This window comes from Benincasa hispida, chromosome 5 (assembly GCF_027475165.1).
Source record: "Benincasa hispida cultivar pf3 chromosome 5, pf3_genome.v1.1, whole genome shotgun sequence".
Classification (NCBI taxonomy): Eukaryota; Viridiplantae; Streptophyta; class Magnoliopsida; order Cucurbitales; family Cucurbitaceae; genus Benincasa; species Benincasa hispida.
This window is the reverse complement of record NC_143482.1, coordinates 23,859,707-23,871,473: the sequence shown is the minus strand read 5'-3', so window position 1 is coordinate 23,871,473 and position 11,767 is coordinate 23,859,707. Positions and strand designations below refer to the sequence as shown.

Below are 11,767 nucleotides of genomic sequence, written 5' to 3'. Positions count from 1 at the left end.
TTCTACCCATTTGGACACATAGTCAACGGCTAACATAATATACTTGTGACCATTCGAAGGTGGGAATGGTCCCATGAAATCAATGCCCTAAATGTCGAACAACTTCAGTTCTAGAATGATGTTCATGGGCATCACATGTTTCCATGAAATGTTACTCGTGCATTGGCACCGGTCACACTTCATCACGTAGTCTCTGGCATCCTTAAATAATGTTGGCCAATAGTACCCACTTTGTAAGACTTTTTCTGTGGTGTGCTGCCCTCCAAAGTGTCCACCATATGGTGAATCATGACATTGCGATAATATGCGTTGATGAGTAGCATCCAGTACACATAGTCGCATAATCTGGTCTGACCCCCTCTTATATATTTGGCGCATCCCAATAATAATATCTATATTCATGTTTGAGCCTCATCTTTTGGTGGTCAGTATAATCTTCGAGAAATTGCTCGTAAACCAGATAATTGACTATGTCAGCGTGCCATGGCAATTCTTCAATCTGAAATAGCTGCTCGTTTGGGAACTCGACACTCACCTCTGATTCATTGCGGTCGACCTCAGGATTTTCCAATCTGGATAAATGATCCATAACTTAGTTCTCCGTCCCCTGCGATCAATTATTTCCATATGGAATTCCTGGAGGAGGAGAACCCATCTAATCAGCCTTGGCTTTGTGTCCTTCTTTGTCATCAGATATTTTATCACCGAATGGTTAGTATGGATGAGTATTTTTGTTCCCAATAGATATGCTCTAAATTTCTCCAACGCAAATATTACCGCAAGCAGTTTCTTTGGTGGTGTAATTAGTCTAAGCAGGGTTTAAAGTCTTACTTGCATATGCGATGGGATGCAGTATTATTTTTCTCTTTTGTGCTAGCAGTGCTCCCATCGCATACCCGCTCGCATCGCACATTACTTCAAAAGGAAGTGTCCAATTTGGCGCGATCAATACAAGTGTAGTCATCAGTGCATTCTTTAAAATTATGAATGCGTTGCGGCAATTATCGTCAAAGTCAAATTTTCTATCAGCTTCCAACAACCCACTCAGCAGTCGTAAAATCTGGCATGCCACAAGAAACCCCTTTTTACACTTGTTGGAGGTGGGAGCTTTTCAATTGCTTCAATTTTTGCCTTGTCCACCTCCAACCGTCCTGAGATACCTTATGCCCCAGCATAATGCCCTCTTTCACCATAAAATGGTAGTTTTCCCAGTTAAGTACGAGGTTTGTCTCCTCACATCTTTTCAATATCTTCTCCAAGTTGGCAAGACAGACTTCGTACGTATACCCATATACAGAGAAGTCATCCATGAATATTTCAACTGAGTCTTCAAGATATTTTGAAAAGATGGCCATCATGCACCTTTGGAAAGTGCTCGGCGCATTGCATAGGTCGAACGGCATGCGGCAAAAAGCAAAGGTTCCATACGGGCAGGTGAATGTGGTCTTTTCCTGATCTTCGGGAGCAATCATAATTTGATTATAACCGGTATAGCCATTCAAAAAGCAGTAAAAGTCATTTCCAACTAACCGATCCAGCATTTGGTCAATGAAAGGTAAAGGGAAATGATCTTTCTTTGTTGCCGCATTTAGCTTGCAGTAGTCCATGCAAATAAGCCATCCGGTGATGGTTCTTTGCGGTATCAGCTCATTATTTGCATTGGGGACTACCGTCATCCCACCTTTTTCGGCACGCATTGCACGGGGCTGAGCCACGTGTTGTCTGCTATTGGATAAATGATGCATGCATCTAACCACTTGATTATCTCCTTCTTAACGACCTTTTTCATCGCAGGGTTGAGTATGCGCTGATGTTCGATCGATCCTTTATGGTTTTCTTCGAGACGAATTTTATGCATACAGTATGCGAGGCTAATTCCTCGAATGTCTGGGAGCGTCCAGCTAATTGCTCGCACATATTTTCTCAGAATGCTCAGCAATGCATTCTCTTGGTTTTCATTAAGTTCAGAGGAAATGATTACCGGTAACTTTTCATTCTACCCCAAAAATGCATACTTTAGGTGGTTGGGCAGGGTCTTTAGCTCTATTATTGGTGGTTGTTTTAAGGACGGTTGCATTGTTTTTCTTTCTTCATTTACTATTGGCTCTTCTTCTTAGGTTGCGATCATCTCACCTTCCTTGTTTTTTTTTCTATGATCGCATTACACAACAATGGATGCACTCGTATCCTCATCTCCGCTTTCTTTTTCAGGCTTCTCTTCTTCATCCAAACTCTGGTCGTCATCAGATTCATTCAGGTCTTCTTCGTCAAGATACTTCATGGCACGGATGATGTCGAACTTGAGCTTCTGTCCATTCATGATCAAGGGGATCTCTCCTTTGTGCACATCAATCTAAGTACGACCTATTGATAAAAATGATCGCCCCAGGATGATGGGCACATCCTTGTCGGCTTCGTAATTTAAGACGATGAAGTTGGCTAGTAATATAAATTTGTCGATTGTAACCAGCACGTTCTTCACCCTCCCCTCTGGATGCACCAGAGATCTATTTGCTAGTTGGAGAATCACGGTCGTGGGCGCAAGTTGCCCCACATTCAACTGCTTAAAGATCGATAGAGGCATCAAGTTGATGTTAGCTCCAAGGTCACACAATGCTTGCCCAATGTACAATCCTCCAATGGAGCAAGGTATAGTAAAACTCCCAGGATCGTGCATCTTTGGTGGGATTATAGATTTCAAACTCTGCGTCAAGGCCACCATGGCAAACTTACCAGTACCTCTCTTCTTGGTCACCATATCATTAAGAAACTTCGCATATGCGGGCATTTCCTCAATCGCTTCAGTGAATGGAATATTAATATGCAATTGTTTTAACATAGTCATGAAGCACTGGTACTATACCTCGTCATTCTTCTTCTTTCTGAGTCTCTGTGGGAAAGGTGGCAACTGTACTCTCACGGTCCCCTGTTCTCTTGGCTCTGAGGTGGACACGATCTCTAGCTCTATCGTTTCTTTTTCTTCTTCTTCTTCTCGAGTCATCGCAATCTCTTGTTCCAGCGCAATTAAAGCAGTCCGGCTAGGCTCCTTCTTCTCCCCTACCACAGTCTTTCCACTCTGCAATGTCACGACTTGACATTGCTCTTTACCTGTTCCCCCTGGGTTTCCTAGGAGTTCTGTTGAACTCAAGAAGGCCCCTTGCGATCTGTTCTTGAGTTCGTTCGCAATCTGGCCCATCTGTATTTCCAGGTTGAAGATAGATGTCACTTAGTTTTGAAGCACAGTTTCGTTCTTCTTGATATATTGCTTCAACAAACTTTCCAAGAAGGAAGATTGTGGCGGTTGCGAACTGCTGGCTTGATTACTTGGCTGACCATTATTTCGCAGGAAAATCTGGGTGGCTCTCCTTTTTGCGCCACAGATTGGAAATTTTGCTGCTGGTTTTTCAACGCAAATTTGGGGTAGTTTCTCCACCCAGGGTTATAGGTGTTAGAGAATGGATTATTCTTCTCAAAATAAATAGACTGTGGGTTTTGCGGGCATTCCTCCATAGCGTGTCCTTTACCGCAAGTCGCACACCTTGCTGCAGTCTGATTGATTGCATTCAGTTGCCCACTATGCGATGTTGGGTTGTTGATTGCGATTCCCTGTATTAAGTTCATCATTGCAGTCATCTGACTCTGAAGTGAAGCAATAGCACCATTATTTGCGTCATTATCCTTTATTCTCAATCTCTAATCGCTCTCTCTCCAGTCCTCGTGGTTTTTAGAGATGCGATCCAGGATGTTCTTAGCCTCATCATACGTTTTATCTAGCAGACCATCAATGGTTGCTGTATTGGTAGCAGTCTGCGAAGCGGGATTTAATCTGTGATAAAAGATCTCCATTTGCAAGCAGTCTGGTAATCCGTTGTATGGACAGTCCCTTACCAGCCTCTTAAACTTCGCCCAGGCATCGCTGAGCGATTCGTCCATGCCTTGTTCGAAATTGGTTATTAATTTCCTTCTCCTGGCATTCTCAGTGGATGGGAAATATATCTTCATAAACTTCTCTACAACTTGTTCCCATGAAGTGATCTCCCTCAGTTCGAGAGAATACGCCCATTTTCGTGCCTGATCACACAGAGAAAATGGAAACAAAGTTAGTCGAACTTCTTCAGTAGAGATATTCGGGAACACAAAAGTGTTGCAAATTTCTATGAAGCTCCGGAGGTGGGCATGCGGATCCTCGCCACACCATCCTCCAAACTGTCCAGCGGTCTGGATCATCTGTAGCATCACTGGTTTCATTTCGAATTAAGATCCATAAGGGCAGGCCTCATGATTCCTAGAGAAATCGTAGAGGTTTGGCGATGTATAGTCCCGAATAAGCCTATACGATTGTTTGCCGGTAGGATTGGATTCGCCATGACATTATTTTCATTTGGTGCTCCATTTCCAGGCTACTCTGCCATGTCGTCTTTATCTGTTGTTGTTGTTGGCGACTGTCTCTCAATCTTCATCGGAACGTCCTCTCAATCTCCAGATCGTAATTTTCCAGAGATTGAGAGCTGCAAAGAAATAAAAAAAAATTACCGTTAGCACACTGAATTGTCGAAGTCCCCAGCAACGACGCCAAAAACTTGATGACGAAAATTTAGATTACCAAATCATCAAGGACTTAATAACTAAAATTAAATGAACGCAATATGTGATGCATGTTCTTAAAGTACACGTTGATTATCATGCGTCGGTGGTCATGCATTGGAATGAAACTATGCGTTAACGAATGTATGCAATGACCATGCGTTCCTGTTACAAGTTTTCTTGCACTCACGCCAAGTATAACTTGAACGCAAGTTTCTCGAGTGATCCGAGATCGAACTTAAGGACTTGTAACTAGACGTATGTGGTAATGTGTATGCGATGGTTGAACAAAAGAATGATGGAGGGGTATAAGCTAACACTACTCATACTCCTAACTAATAGACAACGCAATGAGAAGTATGAATGAGAGGTAGAGACACGACAACTGCTGACATGAAATAAATGAATGGGAAAATAGATAAAATGTGAAGATGTCTTCATCGCAACCCTTAAGAGTGACTGCAAGGGCAACCTCAGCCAACGCAAGCTTGCAATCATGCTACACACACTAGAGTCTAAATCTATGACGTATGCGATGTGTATGCAAAAGGGTCGAGATGACTGTATACAGCCACCATATCCTACTTCTTGGACGCATGCAATATCCTCTCCGTAGGGTACATACGCTATGTGATAGCAAACGGAGCTTATTCCTAAGTTCCCCATTCTTGCTTATGCATTCCAATCTGCTCTCTCGAGTCTTAGATTTGGATTTTAGACTACTCTTCCAAGTATGCCTAAATGATGAATGATGCGCTCATAAGACAAGGTAACTACATGAACTTGGCTAACGCAAGATTATTCCTATCTCTAGTGAACAATAGCTTACCTTGCTTGATGCATCCAACCACTTACCTTCCCGAGCAGTTGGTTGTTGCTGACTTTACTCATAGACAAGCGTTACGTCCGCCTATAGACAAGCGTTGCCGCAAGCGTTGCTACATTCTTCGCACTAAGAAAATAAGGTTTTCTCACACACTCACGCAATGCACACCTCTCGATGGTTTGCTACATGCTTCATACCTCTAATCCACATGACTAAGTATGCGATACTCTAGCAATCTCACTAAGTGATGCAATGAAAGTTAAGCATGCTAAGCAAAGAAAGATGGAGGTGGAATCGAAGGAAACATAGAAATGCATTGAACACATAATGTATTAATTCCTTAATCCCAAAATGTAATACAATATAATATAAGAAAAGAAGAGAAAATGAAAGGACCAACTAGAAACAATGTCTAGTTCCTAGTGGATGTGTGTCAAGGCTGCCGGTGGTGCCATGGATGGGCGGTAGAACTGACTCTCTCAAGATCTAGCTTCAGTCGAAGGCTCCGATCGTCACTCGGAATGGATGAAGGAGATGAAGAACTCTCAAGCTTTTCTTCTAACGCGTTCATCTGGATCACAAGGATCCGCCCTAAGGAAAACCTCAGGCGAAAACCTTGGATGAGTTGAAATTCTGCTCAGTGACTTCTATTTATAGAGCTTGGATCGCCGACAGCATTTATGGACTGCTCTAATTCTGACATTCGCAGCGCGTTAGTCGTTTTCTAAATCTCTGCTGCTAACAGCGTGGTAGGTGAAATGTCAACATCATCTTTTGATTTTTCCGAGATATGCGTTGATGCGTTTATTCCACCAACCTTGCGTTGATCCCTCTATTATGCGTTATCGTGTAGCTACAATCGTGCAGTGATTGCATTTGCTTAATTACCGCAACTCTACATGATGATCGCAATCGCTTGACGATCGCAACTCCTATGCAATGGACACATGCGGCTAATCACCGCAACACCCATGCATTGATCGTATGCGTTCGCCTTTGCGATGGAGAGTTTATCCGCATGCGATCGTCTATGTGGTAGCCCGGCTTCCGCATTTGCGTCCACTTTCTACGTTAGCTACAAAAATAGACAATTGAACGCATAATAATGCATAATAATGGGTTAGCCAAGATTCTCAATGCTGAACGCCGCAAACTCATTTTCTCATGAATTCCTAACATAATTGCCGCATATTCTACTTAACAGCCTTCATAATTCTAAATAAAAGAACTAAGATGACGTGCATTTTTGCCTGTCATCAGTCGTCAGCCATTGACTATGCGTCCAACTTGCTAAACCACCTGTTGAAGAAGTCTATCCTACGTCCACTGTCGTTGTTCGTTGACAAAAGCCTAGTTTCGCACCCATTGGAGTTGGTAAGTAAAATTAAGAGCCAAGTATGTAATTTAAGAATATTCTAGCCTTAAATGGAATACATTTTGCACTCTAAGCTAATCTTGGATAAATTCAGGACAAGTTAGAAGTTGGAGGAGTTAGGGATCCAAGTAGAGACTAAGAAGGCTCGGAGATAGAGAATCTTTGCCAGTGATTGTGAGTGGTTTATTTTCAAATATTTTGGTGAATATATTACATATGGTATTATAAGTATGATTTCGAAACCTGGCATGATCTTTTTATGTGATTTCCTTGGAATTAATTAGGAATCATTGGTTTTCTATTAGTTTGAGCTCTTGATTTAGATAAATATATTTTTTTCTATGGCTTGTGTGTAAGCATGTTTTATATCAGAACTTATTTACTGTTTCTAAATATTTTCTATAGAAATAATGGTTTGGTTTTAAATATTTGGATTTGGTTTAGAAAATCATATTCATGGTGATTTTGATGAAAATAGATTTCAAACCACTGAGTTGCAAAATATAGTTTTTAAACTGTGTACCCTGTAATAAGGATTCTTGATACTCAAGGACAAATAGAAGGTATATGAGAAATCCATGACTTCCAATACTTAATGACATGAGAAGATATCCAAAAAAACCTAGAACTTACGCGTGCACGTATGAAAATTATCGATGTTGATTGTAGTGGGTTTAGTCTACTTCAACTAAGGTCTTCGACGTTGGGTGTATTGAATTTGCTCTACCTTAACTAAGGTTTAGGGTATGGGATTGATATGGTTTTCGGAACTTGTATGTGGTTTATGTGGATTTTACTTCTAGATATATTTGAAAGAAAATTTGTGATCGATCATGTCTACTCATGTTTTGGAACCTAATTTGATATTTCAATATTCTTCAATTGACACATTGAAAATTGTTTTACAAAAGGTTTTAAAAATAAAAACTTATGTTTATAATAAAATACTACTCATTGGTCTTCCCAGATCATTCTTTCTGTTTTTAGTTTTTCTCCTAAATAGTGAAAGAGAGGAGTTTTGAATGTCGCAAAAGCTTGATCAACAATTCTTGTTGATTTTTCTGTAGTATCTTTGGTCATTTCTTGTAATAACTGAGTAGTTATGAGGTTAAGAGAACCAATTCGTATCCATCCATAATTTAATCACCTTAGATTTTGGACGGTAGAAGATTCATTTTTTTAATTATTATTATTATTAGGATGTCAATCTTTTAACCAATAATAAAATAGACGATATTTCTTTAAAACAAATAGACAATATATATATATATATATATATATATATATTATATTCCAATCAAATGAATAAATACACGAAAGATGAATATTTCAATAGTTATTTATGTTTTGCTCATGTTGGTATGGTTAACCATCCATCTTTATTCTACTACCAACGAATATTTTTTTTTTTTTGGAAAAAATCAATGAATAAAATTTTTTTACATGCCTTTGATATTAAATGTCATAATTTTTTAAAGTAGATTAAATCTTATTTTAGGGAAGAAATACATATACTGATTTTGGTTAAATATCAAAATATGAATGGGTAACATCTCCAAATAGGATGGAACTTTTTTGAAAATTTGGGAGTTGAAATAGACGCATCAAATGTGTCATTCTCAACAAGTTTAGACAAGGGAGGCTGCCATGAATGGGGAACCCGAAATATTTTTCAAGTTTATTTGCACAAAAGAAGAACATGTTCAATCCTCCTTTTTGGAATATGATTCGAGAAATTTTCAAATTTAAGGATGATGTTATCAAGTAAGTATTGCCAATGACAACAAATTATTCAATTAGGTTTCTATAATGCGATTGCCTCTTATTAAACGTTGGATGAGAGAATCAAAAATCTGCATGATTCCCTCCCCGACAAATTTAAACTATTTTTGCAATATCTTTCTCTTAAATTTAGTGGTGTAAAACTATTATCGACCATATTATTGTCGCAGCCTCCTCAAATAATTTCTCGTCAAAAAATTAAACCTCGTATTTCAAAGTAAAAAATTAGACAGTAATCTTGATTCTTTTTTCTATAGTTATCTTGACATTATGCACAGTAAAAATTCAAAAATTGATCCAAACGAAATGTTGGGACAATTTCTCAAGTCAACGGGGTACTCCACAATATTTGAGCAAGCTTATCTTGTGAGTTAACGTGTCATAATATTTTGGGAAATAACATTATAGTCCTAAGTTTGAGTCGTCTAGTATCTGTTTTTTTTTTTTTTCCTCCTAAACTTTATAATATTACAATTTTACTATTGAGTTGTGATTTTAATTTTCATTTGGCCACAAGTTTGAGTATTTGTGTTTTGTTTGCGTTTTAAGTTTTAAGATTAATGTTTCTATTCTTAATTTGAGGTGAGTATACTCACTCTTTTTCATTCATTGCTGTTAAATGTCTATTAAGTAATTTAAAAGAATTAAAGAAATAATAAATAAATTAGTTTTTATTAATATTTCATTAGTATTAATGTCATACCTCCTCCCAGATCTACCTCTTTCACTCGGAAGGAGGTATGAAGACAACAAATACCACCCTTTTGTAATACTTATTGCTCACCTCGACCTGTTTACCTAACAACCTTTAAAACTAAGTGAACAACTTAACTCAAATCTTATTTTATTATAACCAAATTTAATGTTCAAACAAATTAATTTACAAACTCCTGTCCCAACTTTAAACAACCCAAACTCGAAGTTACAGAGACTTATAGAAAGAAAACTAATTGGTCTGAATGTATAAGTTCTAGAGATTCTTTGGCACGAAGACCTTTTTTAGAAAAAGATCTTTTCATCATTTTTCCCTCAAGACATGATTCACGTGGAGGTAAAGAACTATCTTCTAACTTACTTATATGACCGTTTTTAACCAATCTCTCAATCCTATTGAGATTAATGTGACCAAGTCTAAGGTGCCAAAGATAGGTTTTAGGAGAAATTTTTCGTCTTTTATTTTGAGTCTAGCCATTTTAAACATCTCTATATTTAGAATGGCCTTTGCTTCAGTTGGTTTTACTATGTACAAGTTATTTTCAAGTCTTGCAGAACAAATATGAACACCTCTTGAAAAACAAACACTTCATTAAATTCAAAAGATATTTTGTACATGTTTTCTAGCAAATAGGAAATGGAGATTATTTCTTTTCATCTTAGGTACATAACATACATTTAATTACTTCTCCCGTTCCTATCTTGAAAGTCATTTCTTGTTCAGAAAGTTGTTTCCAATAATTAGTTTCCTGTAGAAAAGTGCAAACATGATTAGTGGCGCCCAAATATAATATCCAGGTTAAGTGAGTATTCTCCACTAGACATGTTTCAACTATTAGTAAATCTGATTTACCTTGGTTCGCCTTTTCTGCTTTTTATTCAGCTAAATACTTTGTGCAGTTGGGTTTCCAGTGCCCATCCTCTCCGCATGAAAACATTTCTCTTTGGGAGCTTTATTTTATTTTTCTTTGCAGTGGGATTCTTATTCCCTTTACCCTTCTTCTTCATTAGTACAATTTTATCTTTTGAAGATGAGGGAACGTCTTGAGAAACTTGAGAAACTTTTCTAGGTCGTGAGAAACTTTCCCACTAGACATGTTTCTTTTATCAGCGGGTTTTGTTCCAGACAAAGAACTCTTGAGAAACTTTTTAGGTCGTGAAATAACATTTACTTCACTTTCTTTAAGTTTCATCATATGATAAGTTTGTAGTTCGTTCAACAGTGTTGTCAAATTGTAAGAAATTTTATTCATAACAGCATTGGTCCGGAAAGGTAGATAACTCTTCAAAAGAGATTCTAATATCATACGGACTTGACTAGTTTCATCTATTGTCGCCCATGAGCCTCAACAATATTAAAGTGGACCATCATATCGAGAACATGTTCTCTGACATTGGTACCATCTTTCATGCGTATACTATAAAAATATTTAATGGCTTCATGTCGAACAGAGGATGACGATTGCTCAAACATCTCCTGGAGCGACGCCATTGTCTCACGAGCAGTGGGCATTACTTCATGTTTCTTATTAAGTACATTAGATATACTTGCTAAGATATAAACCCCAGCTTTTTTGTTAGCTCTAACCCACCGAACATAGATGTCTCGAACATTTCTATTCGCTATTGTACTGGGAATCGGAGGATATTCCTCTGTTAACACAAACCTCTGATCATCCACAACTAATATCGTATTTATGTTGGATTTCCAGTTTGAATATCTTTCTCCATTAAACTTATCAGAAGTGAGCAATTGTATAATTGAATTAGACATTGCTGAAAAAATTGAACAAATTCTATTAAATTTAAGCATCTAAATCCAATTTTAACAAAGAAATAAAGTACCTATTTTTCTTTATTTATTTTGCAACGATACTTCAGTGATTCAGAATAGTTGCTACCGTGGAGTAGTAAAAAAAAAACTTTCATTGAAGCAAGACAATCCTAACCAAATCATAATAACCCTTTATTCCTATAGTTCATTTATTTATCATAAAAAAACAATTAGTAATTCTTGTAAGTGTGACCCGCCAATTTCAGATCTTATAGAACAGTATGAATATGCTCCGAGGTGGAAGACAATATCCAAGATAGAACTATAAGATCCTATTCATTTCTGAAGCTTGGGTTGTTCCGAATCCTATGTTACAACCCTCCGTAGGGATCATTGTGGTTAACAACTAGCTAGTGCCACCTAAAACCGACAACAAGTGCTACATAGAAATCTCACAGTTCAAACTAATGGAGGAGATCGTAGGATAATGTTGACACATTTCCTTCATCCGCTTACTATGAACTACTTCCCCCATTCACCTTGTTATTGACAGTAAACACTTTTCGAATGGAGTAATCGTGGTAAAAATTACACGAAGCCGAGCATAGATCTCACGGAGTGCTACATAGAAATCTCACAGTTCAAACTAATGGAGGAGATCGTAGGATAATGTTGACACATTTCCTTCATCCGCTTACTATGAACTACTTCC

General features: G+C 38.0%; 1 protein-coding gene across 1 annotated transcript; it reads right to left on the bottom strand.

Moving 5' to 3' along the window:
* Positions 1-10,608: 10,608 nt before the first annotated feature.
* On the bottom strand, positions 10,609-11,055 carry LOC150035987 (uncharacterized). The gene has a single exon (XM_090313535.1). It carries the CDS (start codon positions 11,053-11,055, stop codon positions 10,609-10,611), a length of 447 nt encoding a protein of 148 aa, XP_090169661.1.
* Between the last annotated feature and the right edge of the window lie 712 nt (positions 11,056-11,767).

Coding starts and splice junctions, on each gene's coding strand:
- LOC150035987 (XM_090313535.1), bottom strand. CDS start 11,055: ATGTCTAATTCAATTATACAATTGCTCACTTCTGATAAGTTTAATGGA.